Source organism: Primulina eburnea, chromosome 6, assembly GCF_022965805.1.
Source record: "Primulina eburnea isolate SZY01 chromosome 6, ASM2296580v1, whole genome shotgun sequence".
Classification (NCBI taxonomy): Eukaryota; Viridiplantae; Streptophyta; class Magnoliopsida; order Lamiales; family Gesneriaceae; genus Primulina; species Primulina eburnea.
Genome location: NC_133106.1, coordinates 29,771,503 through 29,794,158, shown reverse-complemented (window position 1 = coordinate 29,794,158; position 22,656 = coordinate 29,771,503). Strand labels below are relative to the sequence as shown.

The 22,656-nt window shown below is 33.4% G+C and overlaps 1 protein-coding gene and 1 pseudogene across 2 annotated transcripts; both read right to left on the bottom strand.

Moving 5' to 3' along the window:
* Window positions 1–926: 926 nt before the first annotated feature.
* On the bottom strand, window positions 927–7,837 carry LOC140833446 (homogentisate phytyltransferase 1, chloroplastic-like). Of its 2 annotated transcripts, XM_073197779.1 has the most exons (11): window positions 7,553–7,835; window positions 7,258–7,341; window positions 6,711–6,785; window positions 5,496–5,579; window positions 5,206–5,295; window positions 4,277–4,378; window positions 2,964–3,059; window positions 2,543–2,614; window positions 2,039–2,134; window positions 1,328–1,432; window positions 927–973 (listed from the first exon to the last, which is right to left on the bottom strand). In XM_073197779.1, exons 1-11 carry the CDS (start codon window positions 7,775–7,777, stop codon window positions 932–934), a joined length of 1,071 nt encoding a protein of 356 aa, XP_073053880.1. In that variant the 5' UTR covers window positions 7,778–7,835; the 3' UTR covers window positions 927–931. The 2 variants fall into 2 exon arrangements, with proteins under 2 accessions (XP_073053880.1, XP_073053881.1); XM_073197780.1 differs by lacking the exon at window positions 5,496–5,579 and having other exon boundaries at window positions 7,553–7,837.
* A 7,580-nt stretch (window positions 7,838–15,417) lies between these two features.
* Window positions 15,418–22,605, bottom strand: LOC140834127 (organellar oligopeptidase A, chloroplastic/mitochondrial-like; annotated as a pseudogene).
* Between the last annotated feature and the right edge of the window lie 51 nt (window positions 22,606–22,656).

Below are 22,656 nucleotides of genomic sequence, written 5' to 3'. Positions count from 1 at the left end.
GTGAAATAAAATGTTAAGATTTAAATCCACACTAACAAACTCGAACACAACCGGGTACATGACTAGTCAGGTAGGGTTTGGGTATAAAAAATCCTACCCGAAAAATTGGGCACCCGACCCTGTCTAACCCTACCTCTCTATTATATTCTTCTTTTGTCTAATATATAACAGAGCATTAATCGATAAAACAATCCGATTAAAATACCACCAATTACCAAACTTTCTATCTATTTTCGTGTAATAATTAATGTGTCTCCGATACACACCCACACTCTCTCTATTTGTATCATCTAAAGATGTGAAAATGTGCTAGAATCATTGGGTTGGTTGTCCTACCATGTAAAATAGATGGATTGAATTGAAAATTTTCTAACCTATCAAAATAGTGGGCCGACCCTCCAACATTATAGTGGATTGAGGCGGGTTGCGGTCAGCCCGCACCAACCTGCCAAATTACATATAAAATTGGCTAAGTATGTTGGATCGGTAATTCCCGCCATCTATAATAGGTGAGTTGAGTTGATAATTTCCCAACCCGCCAAAAAACGGCTAGCCCTGTTAGCCAGTTTTGACATCTCTATCCCAACTCAAATCAAAACAAGACATTATTCGTAATTCGTTTCCCAAATCAAATTAAAACATAAGTACAACTGATGTTGGCGAACTTTTGAACATTAAAACCGAGAAATCTTGCCGTGTCAGTGCATCATATACCAACTCATATTGTTCATGTATGATGTATGTATATATATATATATATATATACACACACACATATATTATTCTTTAAATATCTGTCTTACAACGCAGAATTAAGTACATATGAAATTATTATAAGATACTGATAAAGACAAAATATAAGAAAGAAACTTCAGATTCAACAATCAGCAAGCTCTCCTTTAAACTTGAAAACTTCCTTTTTTCTCTTGTCTCAGTGCATAAAAGGAATCAAGAAATATTCTGCATAGAAAAGCTGCCACAATAATAGCAAAGTTTAGTTAGTTTGGTAGTTGAAAACCCACAAAATGTTTAAGGATTCATGCATCAGGCTTATGCTAACTAACTTTTCATGGAACAAAATCTTCAAATTATTGAGTAATAAATTTTTTTGAGGCTAGGTTTGATTCAAACTGATCCATCGTAGACGTCAACTTCTCAAAAAAAGTATATTGTTATAATCTCAAAGTAAAATAGTCAACACCTAATATCTTTATACACTTTAGGTTTAATTACAGTTAATTTTTTACACACGTGAGTGTGTGTATGTATTAAATCCCAAAATAAATTGGAACAAAATTAAATTTGAGCAGCATATATGTCTACTTACCTTCCATATGAACATGTAAAAACCATAGACAGATCCTGCAGTGGATATATCAATCCGGAGGGCTCGATACATGAGAAGAGACGCAAGTGAAAAATGGCCCAAAACCTACATATATAATATTAATAATAAAATTATTATTAAATGTTAAAAGTCTACGGGATAAATTTAATTGTAGACTTAAGGAAAAACAAAAATTATATTTTTTTTGACTATTATTGTAAAGAGAATACTCTTTGTTTTTTTAATGAAGAATAAAGAGAATACTTTTGCTTGCTCCTTATTGACTTGAAGTGTTATAGAAAATTGTGTCAAATAATACCAATACTTGTTATATATGTTTAGATATTCAAAAATTATATATTAGTAAAAATCTGAAACAGTTGGTACTCAAATATTATATATTAGTAAAGATCTGAAACTAGTTGGTACTCAAATATTATATTAGTACTATATTTTTAATGTTTTGTACCGAGTTTCATCCGAAAAAAAGATGTGGCCTCACGTAGTGCAAATATATTTTGTTGTTGATCAGAGATTACAAATACATAATTTTTCTGAAAGAGACTTAATGTAAATTAAGTTTGAGTGTATGGATTTAAATCAAATTCACCTTTGATTTTAATAATAAATTAATTAATATTTTTTTAATCTATTATATTTATCTAGTAATTAAGATATATATTAAAGTTAGACCATAGGGAAAATACTCACAGTGACAATTTTGTTCGATAAAGAAGAGGAAGAAACTCCTATGGCCATGGCACCACCATAAGCCGCCATAAGTATGTTAATACACATCCAAAATACCTTCAAAATTGACAGGAAAAAATCATTAAAAGAAATGAGAAAATTCGAAATCTGTTCATTGAAAATACGATTCGTGAGACCGTCTTTCAAAAGTTTTTGCACTTTAAATATACAAAACTTAAGGTTTTAGTCTCTTATATTTATATATATATATATATATATATATATATATATATATATATATATATTGTAAAAATAATATTAGAACTTTTATTTAGTAATTCATGATGTGGCGCTGATATGTACAATGACACATAATATTTAAAACTAAAATTATATTAAAAAACTAAAAAAAAAGGTAAGAGACCATGACTTAGTCTTGACCATATGATGAATCGAAATCACATAGAAACAAATATACAGAATAAATATTATAATTTTCTAAGAAAGAAATTACGTATAACTTACACGTTCTTGCCCAAGCACGACGCTGAATGATTTAAAACCATGCATTTCGTCTCCTTCAACATCAGGTATGTCCTGTAAGGTTTTTTTTGAAAGAATTACTGTGGCGTTAAATTTTTTTTTTTAATCATGTGATTTTAAGCATTTTTATATATTAACATTAAAGGTAATATACGATTAATTAATTTAATTGTGTTCTCTTTACATACATTTTTTCTAAATATATTATCCAGTGGAGTGTTTATACTCTAGACTATTATATTTCATTAGGGATTTTCTATTAATTAATTTACAATATTTCATATTATTTAGGAAATATATAGATGTTTTTCCCATTTTGTTTACATATATATTAATATTTACAAAAATACAAGTTTTGTTTTACCTAATATATTGTATGTAATAATATGTAAGAAATAATTACCTTGAACAAGGAAATAACGCTGGTAAATAGGAGCATGAAACAAGCCGCAAATATAACTCCCCTTGAAAGCACTAATGGTTCACCAAGAACGTACACCTGAACATATGAAGAAAAATTCGAAGATTTAAATAACGAATTTATCACGCGCGCACACACATTTTTTTTTATATATTTGAAGTGTGCAATGTTTATTTTTATAATCTTTTCAAAAAAAAAAATTAATCGAGATGAGATGATCGCTTTTTATCTGCGCATGTGAAATAGTTAGTTGTGTTCTATCAGGATCTCCCTATAAAAAATTCAAAAAAACTCTCATGATATAGTTTCACGAGTCAATATTGTGGGACAAATCTTCTATTTGGGTCACCCATAAAAAATACTACCTTTTGTGCCAAAAGCTTAACCTTTTATTGCAAATATGATCAATATCGTGAGACAGAAGATATATATCTAAAAAATTACTTCGTTAATTTAAAATTTGATAGTTATTTAATCTTAGCATTTTTCCTCGCCCCTATTTTATCTTATAGGAAAAAATTATAAGAATCATCTTATAAGTCCAGCGTATGTCAATACTCTAAAAAAAGATAAATAAAAAAACTCGTTGAAATAATACTAAATTTTGACTATTTTAATGACCAAAATAAAAAAGTTATTTAGAGAATGATTTTGGTAAATCTCTTTTAATTTTATGTGTTAAAAGTGTAATTTATAGATTCTAAAAATAATTTCAATACGACATGATGTATATCGATTGATCCAACTCCCTCAAATAAATGGGACTTCATATTGGAACTCATACTATGTCTCCACAAATTAAAACATAAAAATAAAAGTTACAGTTTTACTACTGGCTATATATTTCTAAAAAGAATCATAAATCAGAAAAATGGAATGGTCTGAGTTATTTGGAACAGTAGAGAACTAAATCAACTTTGTTATGCAGACCAAATAAAGTTATTTGAAACAGTAGAGAACTAAATCAACTTTTTCATGCATATCAAAAAAGACCGATTCTTAAGAATCCAACGAGCCCTTCCCCTTGAATCAGCCGAAAAAGAAGGGAATCACGCAGGGTTCTTACGTCTACAACTCAATTCATCCCATTACTACAGGGATGAACCTAATCCGGAATATAAATCATTAAAGAAAATACCTATTAAACCAATCACAATAATACCAGTTACAATATCTATTATCCAAAGAAAAATCATTCCAGTAGTATCGACCATTTTTTATCAATTGATCGATCGTAACCAAGTATACATTTTTTATCTTGCGATTTGCGACTAATCGTAAAGTTTGTAAAATACCTGTATATGAATAAAGTAAGCGAATTGAATCACTAGAGCCCGAGCTATTACAATGGTTGTTGCTGCAAGAAATGGATGTCGTTTCCACCTCAATAAAGGTAACTACAAGAAGCAAAAGTAGATCGTTCAATTTTATAGGAAATCAAATCAGGTTATCGGGTCTCCCATGAGGGTTGACCCCACCCGGCCCAAATGCATTCAAATATTTTGGAGGGAGTAGTTTTCCATATCACGATTTCCTATCTTTCCTTTGTTTTGGATAGTGATTAGTTAAAAAAAAGAGTAGATCTCTTGTGAGACGCTCTCACGAATCTTTATCTGTGAGACGGGTCAATTCTACCGATATTCATAATAAAAAGTAATACTCTTAGCATAAAAAATAATATTTTTTCATAGATGACCCAAATAAGAGACCCGTCTCACAAAACATGATCCGTGAAACTGTCTCAGACAATTTTTTTGCCTTAAAAAAGTTATTAGAATAAGCAAAGGGTTGGCCGAGACATTATAAACAAAAAAAGGTAGCGAGAATTAATTCCATTTTTTTTAGCAAACACAAAAATTTATCACCATTGTAAAAGCATTTGGACTGTGCAAATCGATTCTTTTCTATTCATGATGTGCATCGAATCATTGTGAAGCACTATGACATATAGTCGGAAGGAAGGTTAGTAAATCATCAACTACAAAAAGATCCCAAATCAAATCGTGTTTATTCGTTTATCATATACGATTCATGTTATTTTTCTGTCAAATTCAATATTGGATACAAAACTACTAATCCGGTTTCAAAATCATCGAATCCAACATGAAGACAAGATAATCAATAACTTGATAGCTAGGATGAACCGTCGTGGAACGAAAAATGAAATCAGATCTTTCTATATACTAAATTCAATACATAAAAGATGTAGATAGATTTGTGTCACCTCTATGGAGTATAAACTTCCTAGTAAAAACAAGCAAAGGAGAGCAACCATTAGGGCCGGTGATCCAGATATCATTCCCAAGGCAAGACTCTGAAAATATATATTATAATCTCAAAGTTATTATCTCATGTATTTTTTTAAAAAAAACTTGTTGCACAATTAATTATTTAATTTTCATAAGATATGAAAATTAAATAATTACATATACACAATGCATGTATCAGTTAATTAATTGAGTAAGTATTTTACTCAGATTGGAATATATATTAATTAATTAACAATTTAGTTACCATTATAAGAGATATAACCACGACTTCAACCCCCAACTTCATTGACATTACTCCAGAAGCTAAAGGAAGATAGGGTTTGTTCACCTGAAAACAAGAAGTGATAAATTTTTACATAAAGTATGCTCAAAATTAATCAGATTTTGCATTTCATATAATAAAAAATTAATATTTATATATTTCGGGTTCATTTAACTGGTATATATAATGGAGAAATTAATGATAAAATAAAAAAATAATGATGGTTTAAATATTTGATGTAGAGAGTGAAGCCTATTATGAAATTCCATAAAAATCACTCGCTACTTTATTTTTCACACGCAAGTTTATGTATGTTTAAATCTAAATATGTTTGTTATATAAAAGTTTTTATTTTATTTTAGAATTAGGGTTGTGTTAAATATGATCTTTTTTAATAAGTGTTGGATGCCAAACACACCAAATAAGTCCATGGTATGGATTTAACTTATTTATCGGGGAAAATTGCGATTAGGCCGTTAAATATTCAAATTGTAATCTTAGTTCTGTATGTTTATTATTTTGGCAATTTTGGTCGGAAAAACCCTACTTACCGGAGTTTGATGATTTGACGTCGAAACTTGCTTACAAGGCATAAAAATTGGGGATATTTCAAATGTGGTTGAGAAATGTCGATTTGGGAAGATGATGCTCTTGAATCCCTTTGGAAAGTTGCTTGAAGGATCCTCAGTTTTTATAAAATAGGAAATATTCGACGCAAAATCATCAAACTCCGGAGAGCATGGGTTTTCCGGCTAAAATCGGACCAAAATTGCCAAATAATTAAACGATAGGACTAAGACTGAAATTTGACTATATAGCGGACTAAAATTTCAGTAGGGCTATGATTTTGTGTGATCTTATAATATTTAAAAACAAGTCACCAGGATATTATAAAGTTTTAATATAATTTCATTAATATTATGCCAATCTATTATTTAAAAGCTCTTAACAATTATATATATCTCCTAGAGTCCGTTGGCTCATATTATTTTCTTTCTCGCACTCATTTGATTTTATTTCTTTTTGTGATATTTGATGTTATGGAAAGGTTCAAAGAGTCCCAATTTAAACTAAATTTTCAAAAAGTAACAAAATAGGTGAACAAAGAGATTAAATTGAGAAACGAAGGATTTGATCAAATCCCCATTTATCAAAATCAAAAGCTATGTATAAGAAAGTGTGAAGTTTAGTCATTACCTTGTCTATTTCAACATCATATATTTGGTTGAGTCCAACCACAAATATATTCATAAAAAAGGTTGGAACAATTGCCTGCAAATGGATCAAACAAGAAACTTCATGAACCTGGCAATGTATACAGTACTATTGCTCATTGGCATTTATGAATAATAATTATCTAAATAAGTTATTCTTAAATTTAAATATTTTAAAGAAGACAGGAAAAATTGCAAGAATGATCATGTCACTTGGTTTGTTCTAGTTTTTTGTCTTTTAAATAGTAAAAGTTTGTTCTTAGTCCAATAATTAGCCTTTTTCTATAATTTTTTACTTTCATCGTTTTTTGTCGATGTACTGACGTAACACTCATAAATTGCTAAAATTGTGTTGGATATTGTAGACGTATCTGGTGTCAATGGACTAAAATTAAAATTTTACTATTCATATCGAAAGTGTGTAAGTCAAAACAAAACAACTTACCGAACTATTTTCCGTAAGGAAGAAATACATACACACAAGCTCGCGTAAAAGATGAAATGGAAGAGATACTAGAAAGATTTATAACCTTGAACACTTCCAAAAGAAAAACAGGTGACACTTGAGTCCACGAATTCAAGGCCAGAGTGGAAACTGATGTTATGCCCAGAATCTGCCATTTATGTTGTCAATAAGTAGCTCTAATATATAACTGATATTGATCAAATCAAAACAACTTTCAAATCTGATCCATAATTATTTCTCTAGAAATAATATTATAAGTTTCATTCCTTAAAAAATATAGCAAGCCAACCCCATGTTGCTTGAAATTTCGAATCTAGGTAGCTGACACTGCCGTAGCGGTTTAAAAAAATGTTACTCACCGTTCCGAGTATGGTATGTGGACGTGAAAACTGATAGAGACCATACAATAAGCTACTTTCACTTAAGCTCTTCACATGTACAATGCCATCATCTTTTTCCAGATGCGTTCTGAGTACGTGTCTGGGCTTATTGCTGATCCTCTGCCGATGTTGCGGCTGAGGCTCCCCATAGTCACGGCCAAGTCTGCCGATGCTCATATCATCTGCCGAAGTATTTGCAGGCATCGTATGGCTTGCAGGATTCCTTAGTTTTCCAATACTGATTGTCACATTAGAAGTTCTAATATATAGACGTAAGTATGATCCTACCAACATTAACAAAGGCCCTTTCGGTCAAATGGGAAATCTAGTTATTTATTTTTATATTATAGATATAGTTTGTTATACATATATAAATAATTATTGTGAAATATATTCCATCTTGCCTATTGTTTTCACCATAATAGTTTTGGTGATTGTTTTAATGTTTATTTTAATATTTCTATTTATTATAGCCACATCTATGACCTAACCCTAGTTATTTATTTATTTTATTTTAAAAAATTATCGTTTCGATTTCTTGCTTTTGAAAATGGAGTAGGTCTCTTATGAGACGATCTCACGAATCTTTATCTGTGAGACGTGTCAATTCTACCAATATTCACAATAAAAAGTAATACTCTAATTAGCATAAAAAGTAATAATTTTTCATGGATGAACCAATAAGAGATTTGTATCACAAAATACGACATGTGAAACTGTCTCACACAAGTTTTTGTCCTGAAAATGTTTATAACCAAAAGTTTGACAACAATTTGGGCTGCACTTCTTTGTTTGATTATATATTTAAGTTACCTACCCTATAAAATAATGGATCGGAGGGTTTAATTTGGGTAGCCAGGAATTTAGGGGAAATTAAAAGAGTCTAGTCATGTAGTGCACATGGTAGATTATATATTTGGAAATATGTTAGCCGTCAAAATTCATAGCCTATATATATTTTTATCTATTTTTATATGTTTATCTTTTTACATTACAAACAGTGACTTAACTACAAACAGTCACATATACTTTATATATCACACATTCTTTGAATCAACACAATGAAACCACATTCGACGTACTATGAACGTCGTTGCAGATTCACTAACGTCTTTTGTTATTTCTCACCCAACTTCCTTTATTTGGATGCCCGATCATTTTCCTTATTGGTTTGTAAATCTTGTAATTTATGACACTTTTCAATCTCAATAATAGTTTTTGCAGTAAAAAAAAAAAAAAAAAAACCTAGTGGGTAGTGTATTTATTTATAGGCTTGAGTATTTTTCTTGACGAATTATTGGAAAATTAAATAGAAGTGGGAAATAATCGAGATTAGGTTGTGTGGTGATGTGTAAGAACTCAAGTTTATAAATATATATAAATTAAATATATCGTTATAAGAAATAAAAATAAAACTACCCAACTATTCTAGTACAATTATATATCATCAAGTAAATTGATTATTTTCTTATGTTATAAATTGATTGGTTAACTCTAATTACATTGCAAAAAAATATCTATATAAGAGACACTACAATTAAAACTCAATATTAACGATTTGAATAATTGATTAATAATTTATTTTTGATAACATACAATGACCTCAGCATAAATTAAAATTTTAAAAGTTACTCCCAACTTTTGAAACTATAAATAAGTTATATTTTCAAGCATATTCATTTATTTAATCAAACTTTTATACAGATATTTCTAAAAAAATTAAATATTAAAATATAATATAACACTTTGTTAGAGAACAGTAATAATTATAATTTAATATAATCAAATTAATTTTTTGTCTTATTATTGTTATCAGTGAGAGAAGAAATAAAGAAATTTTAAAAATTACAAAATTAAGAGACTAGTGACGTAATACAGATGATATCTTGTTCCCTTGATTTTTTATCAATAATTTTTTTAAAATGAAGCTTAGTTCCCTTGTCTCGAAATTTAAACTTGTGTACTAGATCTAAAATGAAATATTAAATATTTATAAATTTATGCATTGAATAATGATTCTAATTTCATACGTGGATATGTGTTGGGTTGTAAGTTTCTAGTTATGGTAATAACAAAATTGTTATAGGTCAACCGATTCAATATATTATTTGGAGATCAAGTAGCCACCACACTGTTTCAACATCTATCATTCGATCATTTTACTTGACCGACTACTTATATAAACAAAAACTATCCGTCAACAACCACCACGCGGCGTGCCCACACGGATCTCAGCCATTATCTTATATGGATTAATTTAACTTGACACTTCAGGGTGTATTATTTAACGGCCTTTGATCAATGAGGCAGTGCCCGTGAAATGAACTCAACGGACACCGCATGTTTCAGTACATTTGGATTAGAATCGGACTTCCGGTTCGAAAATGTGTTTAGGGGGACTAGTGAATAATAAACTTTTTGAAAGATTTTACGGTTTTAAAAACTTAAGTGAATTCAGCTGGATTAACAACCTAAGTCTGTTTTCAATCAACTAAGTGCAAACTCTATCTGTCTCGAATATGATTTATGAAAATTTCAAAGATTCACTCTTCTAATTACCTCACATGCATATACAAATGATTAGAGTGCATGAAAATAAAACAAGTTATCCTTATCCACCAAATTGGATAATTTCAGTGTGTACTTGAAGTTTGAAGCAACGAGATAATTAATTCTATCATGCATGAGGTTTACGTGTACTAGATAGTTTTGGCACTACAGAAACAATAAATTCCGGCGACACAGACATTCAACAGACATAAATGTTTTTCTGTGTCTTGTACACTTTGAACATTCACTGATATTTGAATTTGCTGATAATATGTCTTCGTCAAATAAGAAAACAAATCCAATATTATACGGCTGGTACATGCAATTTAGTCTACATTAGAGATATTATGATAAGTCTAGTGAAGATCGTCTTCCCGAATTCAGTAGGCCCTAATCATATCTTCTGAAGTAAATGCGAGAAGTCTACTGAAATGGGGATTATTGAATTTACTTGTTTGCTGAATTTTAATGCGTCCGAGTTTTATGAATTAGATAACGTCACCAAAACTTATAAATACTCAACAATAAATTAATATAAGTGTTTCTATTCGATCATACTCGTAGCAGAAACAATTATTGCACAATGATATAATATCGCTTAATTATTTTTTAAAATATGTACGATAAATTTTAGTTTTTTATATTTATATTAATTAAAAAATATGATACATCGATTTAAATCAATATATTTCCATGGTCTAACATAGAATTTTTACTGTACTTTAGATTAAAAGAAACGTCTAATCATTGTACCGTCTAGATTTTATTATAAATAAGCATATAACAATTTAAATTTTTAGTCTCCGATACAATTTTAACGTAGGTTTTTGTACAATCCAAAGTTAAATTATTACAAAGAAAAACATCTCCAAATGCACGTGAATTCAATTTCTGATTAAAAGAATCCCACCGTGAATGTGCTTCAATTCTTTTTGCATTATGGAATTTTTCGATATATCGAAAATCACCTCGTTTATTCTATATCAAAGATGGACAAACTGGTTTAAAATGCCTTCGAGTATCGAATGCCACGAGGCTTGTAGGACAATGGCGTAGCTGTGAAGTGAGAGAATAAGTGAACGGAAGCTCTCTCAGTATATTTCTTACAATGATTTTACACTGAATAAATACAAGTACAAGTTTTGGTAAAAAGGAAAGTCCGAAACTAATTGCATATGTCAATCTCTAATTATGTCAATCAATGTGTATGATGATCCTTGATTTGAGTATACCGATTTCTTCCTTTATTGGTGATAATCATCTCTTGATCTTCGTAATTATCCTTAACATGCCCCCTCAATCTGGTGTATGAAGGGGGACAAACACCCAGATTGTTTCTAAACCTTTGGAAAGCATTCTTATGTAATGGTTTTGTAAAAATGTCAGCAGGCTGAGACAAGGACGGAATATATCGTGTGACAAGATAGCCCATCGCAACTTTCTCGCGTACAAAATGATAGTCAAGTTCAATGTGTTTTGACCGTGCATGAAACATCGGATTAACTGACATATGGAGTGCACTAATGTTGTCACAAAACAGTTGTGGTGGTTGTGATAATTTAATCCCAATGTCTCGAAGAAGGAATGTCAACCAAGTTATTTCTGCTGTTGTGGAGGCCATGGATCGGTATTCGGCTTCAGAACTAGAGCGGGACACAGTGGGTTGTTTCTTTGAACACCAAGAGATGCAGTTTGCACCAAGAAATGCACAAAATCCTGTAGTACTTCTTCGGGTGGTTGGACAACCAGCCCAATCTGCATCACTAAAGGCATAGAGGGTTGTAGGACTTTGAGTTATATATCGAACACCAAAATTTCGTGTACCGTTTAAGTATCTCAAAATACGCTTCACCGCCTTGAAATGAATTAGTGTAGGGCTGCTGAGAAACTGAGCAACCTTGTTGACAGCATAAATTATGTCTGGCCTCGTGAAGGTGAGATATTGTAGTGCACCTACTATGCTTCGAAAATCAGTCGCATTGACAGGCTCTGAATCTGATGGTTGCGTTTTCTCTTTTATCGTAATGGGTGTAGAGAAGGCAACACTTTCAAGCATCTGTGTTTTGTGAAGCAAGTCATGAGTGTACTTTTGCTGCGACAAGAACACACCACCAGGAAAATAATTCACTTCAACACCAAGAAAATAATGCAGTAATCCGAGGTCCTTGATAGCAAATTCTTGGCCCAGCTTATCAACTAATCCTTGGACAAATGCATCATTGTTTCCTGTAAGGATTACATCATCTACATATATGAGAATAATAGCGATAATATCATTAGCACGATAGACGAAAAGTGAAGCATCGGATTTGCTACAATAAAATCCAAGTTGTAGCAGATATTGAGAGAGTCTGTCAAACCAAGCACGAGGTGCTTGCTTCAATCCATAGATTGACTTCTTAAGCAAGCAAACGTGATTTTTCTTTGTGGAGTCAATGAATCCTGGTGGTTGTTCCATGTAAACAATTTCCTTAAGATTACCATGCAAGAAAGCATTTTTAACATCGAGTTGCCTCATCTGCCATTTGAATGACAATGAAAGAGCAATCACCAGCCGTATGGTAGTTGGACGAACTACCGGACTGAAGGTTTCGTCATAGTCGACACCCGAGACTTGTGTGAAGCCTTTTGCAACTAAACGAGCTTTGAAGCGATCAATTGTTCCGTCCTGTTTCGTTTTAATTCGATAAATCCACTTTGAGCCAACAATGTTGACGCCAGAGGGCCTAGGAACCAAATCCCACGTACCATTTGACTTGAGAGCATCAAGTTCATCTTGCATAGCACTTATCCAGCATTGATCTTTTAAGGCTTCTTTGAGGCTGTTTGGTTCTGATGGAAGGGATTCTTTTGTGGCAACAATTGCATAATCTTGCAAATATGAAGGCGTTTTGCGTTGTCTCATTGGTCGAGCAGTGGTTTGAGAAATTGCTTCAGAATGTTCAATGAGAGGTGATTGAGATTCCATATTTTGTGGTTGTTCGGATAATAACTCTATCCTTGGCTCGATCGAAGTTTCTTCAGCATGCTCATAGTCATTTTGCATAATTTGCGATTGTGTAGAAGGGCCACGAGTTTCTGTAGTTAATGACTTTGATGAGTCAATGATTTGAGATTCTGTACTATCAGCACCAAACATCTCCAAGTTTGTGGAAGTATTGACATCTGCATTTGAAATATTGTCACAACAATTTATGAAATTAGGAGCAATTAAGGATTGAGAACTATCCTGTTTCGAAAAATCTTCCGACGTGCCAATCAGCTCATCCAAATTCGGAAATTCTGACAGGGAAAAATTTTGAGATTTTTGGACCAGCTGTGTTGGTTTGAAGGGGAAGGCTTGTTCATCAAAAATGACGTGTCGCGAAATGTATACTCGTTTTGATTTTGGCTCTAGGCATCGATACCCTTTGTGTATTGGACTGTATCCAATGAAAACACATGGGTATGTTTTCTTGACAAACTTCGAACCACCTTGATGTCTCAAGGAAGGAAAACACAAGCATCCCAACACTCGCAAGCCATTATAATCTGGATATCTGTTATAAAGCTTGTGATAAGGGCTTTCATTCTGCAGAACTGATGATGGTAGACGATTAATCAAATATACACCAGTAAGGAAAGCTTCAACCCATAAGGATAAAGGTAAATTTGCATGGAATAACATGGTAAGTCCGGTTTCAACAATATGTCGATGTTTTCGTTCCGCTACACCGTTCTGTTGGGGAGTTCCAGGACAAGAAACATGCAAATCAATTCCACAATTCTGAATATGATCAATAAAAGTATTTGAACTGAACTCTCCTCCACCATCACATTGAAAAATTTTGATTCTTTGATCGAATTGGTTCTCCACAAGTTTCTGAAATTTGATGAAGCAATCAAGAAATTCTGTCTTTTTCTTTAAAGGATATAACCATGTAAATCTGCTCAAGTCATCAACAAAAATCACATAATATCGAAAACCTTGATTTGAGGCTATAGGAGCTGGCCCCCAAAGATCACAATGAATTTTTTGAATGAGAAACTTTGAGATCTTATTATTGGTTTTAAAGGGGAGTCTACAACTTTTTCCCATTTGACAGCTGATACATATGTTTGATTTAGCTATCCAATAAGAAACATCAATGACATTTTTCTCTTTTAACAAAGATAATAACTTTGAATTAGGATGTCCTAATCGTTGATGCCATAGTGTAGACGTAGAACCTCCTTTCTTTATTGCGCTCAAGGCTTCATGAAAAACTCCATCCAAGGCATATAACTGTCCCTTTTTACGCCCCTTCGCAATTATCCTTTGATTTTGATCCTTAACAACAAAATCAGAAGATGTGAATTCAAAGGTGCAATAATTATCCGATGCAAATTTTCCAACAGATATCAGATTCTTTTTCAAATGCGGAACGACAAGCACATCATTTAATTTAAATTTCCCTTCTTTGGTAGAAACATGTGCATCACCCACATGAGAGATTGGTAAGGCATTTCCATCACCCACAAAAATCATGTCATTGCCCTTGTAAGATTTTAAGGATGATAATTTACCTGCATCATTTGTCATATGCGCAGTAGCCCCAGAATCAACGTAAAATGATGGATCATTTTCACTGTTAAGATTAATTGCAGCAAGAGCTTGGGGTAAGTCGTCTGATTGGTAAGAATAATCAAACCTGTACCAACACTCAGTGATGTCCATAGATCAAAAGCAGTTCCTGTTTCTCCAAAAATCGTGCTAAGGACATCTTCTGTCATGGTTCCAAGGAGCCACGAAGTTAGGAGTCCATCATTTGTTAGCCAGATTTGATATTGGGAGTTCATTTGTTTTTCTCCCTTTTCATTCACAATTTCTTCTGTTGGTTTTTCATTCACATGGATGTGATGGTAGATACCAAGGTTGCGGATTAGTGGGATGACTTGGGATCGCCACAGAAGAAAATTGCTTGGATTTAGTTTGATGGAGATCAAACTAAAACATTGGTGAAATGACTGCAAATTGAGTTCAGGTTCTTGCTTTAGCAAGGAAGAAGAAGCTGAAGACATTTTGTTTTGGTTTGTTGGTGTAGGGTCAAGCTCTGATACCATGTGAAGTGAGAGAATAAGTGAACGGAAGCTCTCTCAGTATATTTCTTACAATGATTTTACACTGAATAAATACAAGTACAAGTTTTGGTAAAAAGGAAAGTCCGAAACTAATTGCATATGTCAATCTCTAATTATGTCAATCAATGTGTATGATGATCCTTGATTTGAGTATACCGATTTCTTCCTTTATTGGTGATAATCATCTCTTGATCTTCGTAATTATCCTTAACAGTAGCATGCCTGGATTCTTGTTGCATTATTTTGAAGGACTTGAGAATCGCTAAGGTACAACAACAGGTAGTAAATCATTGTAACGGAGAAATGGATAAGGTGAAGGCTCGCGCCCTCGAAATTCCAGGAACACCTGAATGAGAAGCAAAATGAAAATATAACTCGACTGACAATATCAGCATAAATTTATAAACATAATCGATTCTGATTAACATATATTAGACGAAAACTTGTGTGAGATAATGATGAATATAATGGATTCTGATTAACATTTGCTAAGAATTTTTGTGTGCTAACGTGCGATCTGGTGTTACAAGTACCTCATTAGGAGATTTTCCACCTCCAATGGCCAAGATTGTTTCCCTAAATTTACCGCCCATTGCTTTAATAGCCTGTTGAAGATGCATCAAGTTTAAACTTGAACATGAATTTAAAAAAAGTTACACCGATCCAAATAAAAGTTTAGAGCGAATATACTAACATGTTCATTGTCCAAACCACCTTCTTCAAATGCTGAAAAAGCATCATAAGATAACACTTCTGCCCACTGAAACATAATAATTTTGATCAAAGTTCAAGCAAACTTCGAAGCGAAAAAATTAGCGGGGGTTATTTTTTTCAAAATATTAAATTATTAACTAGATATCTCAAAGAATCAGTTAGGGAGGAATCAACATGATAACTATAATATCCAGCTGCATATTTATCTGCATTTTGGACATACATGGTAAAAAAATGTCAAATCACAGTCGAACATGAATCTGGATTGGATGAAAAGAAGATACACGTCGGCCAACCTGCAAAGATATGGCTAAAACTACAAAGAAATCTGTCTTCTGGAAGCAAAGGAATTACGTGAATCTTTTTTCCTATTCTCTGATCTATCTCATGTACCGACTCTGCCGCACCTGGAACATATTTTGAATGTAGCTCCAAATCCAAGCTAGCATAACGTAGCTGCAAGCACGAAAATGGTGTTGAAAATCATACAAATATACCACGAAATATAGTTATGATGAACTAGTGGTGACAGTCACCTGAAACCCAAGGCATCAAAGAGTACTCTTTGTTCCTAGTTGGACGTATATGGTGGTAGATAAGTAATTTTTATCTTATCAATAATGCTAAAAAAGAAGTTATAAAGGAAAATAAAGTTTGAGCATAGTTATTACAAGTCTACATGGGGTGTGCAACTAGGCTCAATGCCCATCGAGGCTCGTCCTTTTGCATAGACAAACCTTGTGCTTAGAAGGAAGGGCTTGGCCTTGAAAGATGAGCCCGGGTGTGGGGGGAGAATTTTTTATTTGATGTGGGTTCAAACCACGCCTTTCCTCAATTGGGAGAGGTTTGTGCCACTAGATCACTAGGGTGTTGGATAATCCTCAATTGGGAGAGGTTTGTGCCACTAGACCACTAGGGGTGTTGGTTGATACTATCTTATTTTCTCATATAGATAATGGTTATTTGTTCTATTGATGTTCAATAGTTTGTAAATTACATAATTGATCGTGTGCCATAATTATTTTCAAATATTTAGATTCTACCATATGAAATCATAGGAAGCCTTTGACAGCTAAGACGTAAGGCTAGCCTTAGGAATCCCTTCGATAAGACACCACCTAGCCTTGCACCTGAAATCTAATATCAAAGGGTTCCTCCGCTCAAGAATCTTATTTTGTGATGATCTTTGAACCATTGAGAAATCATCAAGAAAGAAGCATTACATGTTCTAAAATAGTAGAGAAAGGTACTCTCAATGGCCATATTAATAGATAGAGAAAAAAGTTATAAAAAACCTATCACAGTTTTAGCTTTAAGTTTACCCGAAGAAGCAATAGTGAACCGGCCCTAAATGTTCTTGCAGAAAGAACTCTCAAGCATGTCTCTTCTGCAAGAGATTCTCCAGTTTCATAATGCCTGGCTATGCTTAACATAGTGTCCCTGAAAAGGCATGCAAGATTATTAGCCATTGTTATGCTGCCACAACTTGTATAACTCGAGTTTCGGTGGAAACTTAAGTTGCCTGTTTATCTCATTTTTCAAATAACTCACGTAAACAAACTTCATAAATTTAGACTGCGTGCACACATAATTTGGAAACCTGATATTGTTAAGTCATGAGGTAGTAACATCAAATATGACATAAATATGAGTTGCATAGGTGCTACGATAGCCAGGGGAGGAGAGACTAAAGTCATGTTGCCTGTTTATCTCAGCATTAGTAACAAAGCACATAAAGTTCAATAATGTTTACAGTGGGTTTGGAATATACAGTAGGGACATTATAATTTGGTAGAAGACAAAGGATGCATAAGTAGAGATCATTTACCGTTGGTAACACCAGTTTTCCATAAATTGAGAAGCTATTTCTACAGCATCCCATTCTATTCCTTTAGTGCCTGAAACAAGACCCTCACCTTGTCTGGTGAGCATATGCTGAAGCGCGTGGCCAAATTCATGGAAGACAGTCTCAACCTGAAGAAATTATGAACATTCACTGAAAAATAAAGATGTATCACAAACTGATGAACAAATAGATGCATATATATTGACTATGGCTTATAGGAGCTGAATAATGGAAATAAAAACTAAAAAATTAAAATCATGGGGTCGGTCGATGGTAAGAGATAAGTGAATGAAGCTAAAGTTCAATGCACAGTTTTGAATTAGACTCAAATAGTATTCTGATGCACACCTCACGGATTGTCATGAGACTAGGCTTGTCTTTAACTGGTGGTGTTTGATTGCACACAACATGGCAAATTGGCAACCTAGGTGACTTATTGTCACTAGAAAGCACAACAGTTCGACCAACAACGACATCCATCCATGATCCGCCGCGTTTCTCTGATGGACGAGAGTAAGGATCAAAGTAAAAGTATGCTATGGTAGTGTGTGAAGAGTCCTTGACTTTGTAGAAGCTGACATCTTTATTCCAAACCTGCATAGAAGCACAAATGTCCAAACATGTCTTGGATTTTCAACAAGAAAGACAACCTAAAGCAGCAGATTTTTTAAGAAACTTTACCGGAGCAATGTCCTCAGCTGGCTCAATGTCTATGTCAAACAGCCTCTTTGCCAGGTTGAAAAGACCGTCCATGACCTTTGACAAAAAGAAATATGGGCGTAGTTCTTCCTGAAAAATTAGGTTCTTGAAGAAAATTGAACTCAAACTTTGCTTCACTAACCAGCCAATTTCTTTATGTCTTTACCAAGGTTCTAGGTGCCTTAGCGGCCACTATACGGCGCTTAGGTGGTACTTTAAAATATATTAATTACTTATAAAAATATACAAAAATATATTTAATAATATAAAAAATTAGTCAGAACGTGCATAAATGTGCTCATCAGTTTCATTATAAATATTTTAAAATTTATTATTTTTATAAAAAAAAATCGATCTGCCTAGAAAATTTGTTATCCGCCTAGACTAACGATTTTTCCAGCCACGCCTAGAGTCACTGATTTTCTAAAAATCGAGACGGTGGGTGACCGCCTAGGACCGAGGCGCCACCTTTTGAACAGTGGTTTTTACATAACAGGAACTAGAGTACAAATGCATATGGTATGATGATGAAGTGAATGACTCTGGTCGTTGGAAGTGTATCCTTATAAATCACAATTACCATTTCAATATGACATTTTAAACATAAAACTCATTCCATTCTTTGAAAAATGTTATATTCTGTTGGTAAGATAAACTATGAAGGGAAGTCAACCTCATTTATGTCATAACTGGACTCAAGGAGCCTTTCACTCTAGAAGTTAATGTCCCACTGATCCATATCTTTAGCCTCTTCAGCACCTCGACCTATAGCAAAGTCTCTAATGTCTTCCATGTCTACAGGCATCCCAAAAAATATTCCACAAAAATATTCAAGAAAAAGTTAAATATCTATAACATCATAATCATATTACAGGCAGGGACGGAGCCACCCCAAAGGTTGGGGTGGGCTCCAGCCCTGGCTAGATTTTTCGGCCTACTAAAAAATATGGATGAATTAGCGACGGATTTACTATATCCGTCGCTAAAATTTTGAATTTATAACAAATTTTAGCCCATAGCCCAGGGTACAAAAAAAAAAAAACGTATGGTTTAGCGACGGTTTTATATAATCCGTCGCTAAAATTACGACGGTTTACTTATAACCGTCGCTATTTAGCGACGGTTTGGACCAAAAACCGTCGCCGATCTCGATCAGCGACGGTTTATCAAAACCGTCGGCGATCTAAAATCGGCGACGGTTTGGAAGAGCCGTCGCTAGTAGGCATTCAGCCCGGTCTCAGTTTATTTCCTGGCTACGTCCCTGATTACAGGCATAAAAGAAGTTCCCAACTGAGCCACTTGGGCCCATGAGATCACACATTCTAAAATTTCAAGATACCGATAAAAATTTCATAAATTTGAGTTGTAATAATATCACCACTTCACTCAACATTCATTCATGCATATTCTGTCACATATCATTATTTCAAGCGTTGATCAAAGAATTCAAATTAAAATCATCCACCTACGTACCCTTAACGGCAGGACTCCAAGAAGCATTATGAAGCTTTTCTATTAGATCATTCGCTTTATCAATGGTAGCCATTTTTGTTTCCATGCTGACCTAAATATGAAACTTGTGAGCTTCTGCGAGAAAAACATTGTGCAAGAAAACAAACTCAGCTCAAGACTCGTGAAATTAAAGATACCTCAGCATAGTTACAATAACCAAGAAGCTTCGCTTTCTATAATCTGAGCTGCAAAATCCGCTCGATAAGAGGCGTATTGTTTAGAGGTCCATACGACGCACGGGTTACATATGCCCTGAAAACTTCTTCTCTTAAAGATCTATTAGAACAATGCTGCAAGATAGAGGGATACATTGGACCATCCAAGGTAATAATCCAAGGGCCTTTATCAACAGTCGCCTCCTCATAACCCTTTTAATAATCAAGAAAGTAAGAAAATTACTTCCCAAGTGAGAAATAAGGCCTCAAATTCAGCTCAAAAAAATTAATAATCGACTGTATGATACCTTGCGAATCGCAGTCTCTGAAGCTATCGTCAGGATGGTAAAAGGCAAGCCTTGGATTTCCTTTTTGTCTGTTATAAGTTTCTCAAAGTTTTTTGTGGCATCTAATATGTTCTCTTCAAATTTCTGACCAAGTTTTTCCAGCTCCTAAATCCCCATGAAAACGTAGGAAAATGGAAAATGATTCGTCGCGTCATTAATTTAAGTATCTTGTACTGATAGTCTGAGGAAATTCAATAAAAATGAGTTGTTCCATTGATTGTAGATGATAAATTTCCTTAGGCCAATACCTGTTCTATTTCATTAAAGCGCTCTCTGCTGCTATCATCAAGAGAAACTCCATTCAGAACTGCTTCTTTTAACTTCACTGCATAAAATTCAGAATTGAATTCGATGGAACTAGCTATAGCAATAATTGTTTGAACACTTATGTTTAGGACGATATTTTTTATACTAAAGATAATAAATTTATTTTGCAGGAGTTTTCATTACATTAAGATCCATAAGAAACATTCCTAAATTTCAATACAATATTCTTTCATTTTTAAATAAAGTAATGCCACTAAGATTTTGCTTTTCTTAATCATGGGAACAATCAGGTCTAAGATTTTTTCTGGTTTGAGTCAAATTTTAAAAGCTGAGCACCTCAAACAATAGGGTGCATCATTCAATTCTTTCATTAATTTGAGTTGTTCAAAACCAACCCATGAAGTTTAGACATAATGAAAAAGGCAGTAAAGTAAAATATTTAAACTATTTGTATTAAGGTTAACATATTCCAAATAATTTCAATTACATAGAATCCATCTTGCCATTTTAAAACCAAAAGTATTAACTAAGTCTACATAATTAAGAAGTTAAGATTTCTCTTTTGTTTATAAACGTTAACAAAACCAATCCATTTAACATTCCTTGCGACATAATTGATCGAAGATAAAAATTAATTAATTTCGATTTGAAAAAAATTCTTTCTTTCGGACCAATGAATCTAATACAATGATTAACTACACTTTATTTTCGGCCCCTCTCAAAATCAAGAAAGAGACATGCACCTATCAATCTCATGACCTCAAGTCCAGCCTGGTGGTATTCTTGCTCAGCCTTTGCTAACATACTAGGTTGGATTATTTATATCCCAAAAACTCCAGTGAACCGTCTCATCGGTTAATTTTATGAGATGTTATAAGAACCGGCCCATGAAAATATTATTGTTTATATCAAAAGTATAAGTTCACATTTTATGTATAGATTAGATCGACCGATCTCACATGAGACCTAAATATATAAATGTGCGTGCATGTGTCAAAAGAATTTTGATAAACGTTGAAATTAAACAGAAGTGTACACTCACTGAGCACCACTCGTTTGTGGGCGTCATTCAAATATTCCCAGTCCGAGGAATCTCTAATAGCTTTAAACGCATGGTAAATGACCTTGCTCTTCCTTAATTTCAACTCGAATTCAACCTTTGCGGGCTGCAAATTACATTATTTCTTTTACAGAAATCAGCCACGAAAAGCCGTTTTCATCCATGGAATCAAAACCAACCAATAATCCATTATCACCTGAATTTCCTCGATCGCGGCCCTAAGCTCCGGCGTATCCTTCACTGACTTGAGGTGATTAACGATCCCCCAAGGGACTGATAATCTGTCTATGATCTTCTCCATAGGAATTATCAGCTTTGGCCATGTGGGTTCCACTGTATTTTCCAATTCAATCAACTCAGCCTCCTACAGCTCACAAGCCAAAGAAATTGTAAGGGTCGGTCCGTGGCCTTCGATTCAAGATGCATTTAAATCTAGATATAGTTCAAACTCTATCTAATAGATATGCATAAACTCCTTTAAATAAACATGAAATCAAACACTTCAAATTCCATTCACAAGTTGTTGCAAGCTATAAATAGTCTACCAAGGAACCAAAAAAATAAAAAAAAAATTGATCCCTCAACTTCGTTAATCAAACGTCGGTTGAAGCATATATGAAATCGAACTGGTAAAGAATTCTGGGCAGTTACCCATTCAAAAGTTTGCTGAGTATTGATCGGATTGCAGGGCAGATATGTTTGGGTTCGATCACATCATACGGCGGGAAGGTGAAATCCAGGAGCAGAGGATTATCCCTAGAAGCCATTATGAATGACCCAATTTGCAAATGATAAACATGAATACACTTAACAAATCTCCATTGATAAGGGAA

What these genes read in the sequence shown, in the direction of transcription:
- LOC140833446 (XM_073197779.1), bottom strand. Translation starts at nt 7,777, where the DNA reads ATGCCTGCAAATACTTCGGCAGATGATATGAGCATCGGCAGACTTGGC. An exon ending in TGGTTATATCTCTTATAATG is followed by an intron (nt 5,296 to 5,495) that starts GTAACTAAATTG and finishes ATATATTTTCAG; the next exon opens with AGTCTTGCCTTGGGAATGAT. An exon ending in GAAGTTTATACTCCATAGAG is followed by an intron (nt 4,379 to 5,205) that starts GTGACACAAATC and finishes TGCTTCTTGTAG; the next exon opens with TTACCTTTATTGAGGTGGAA.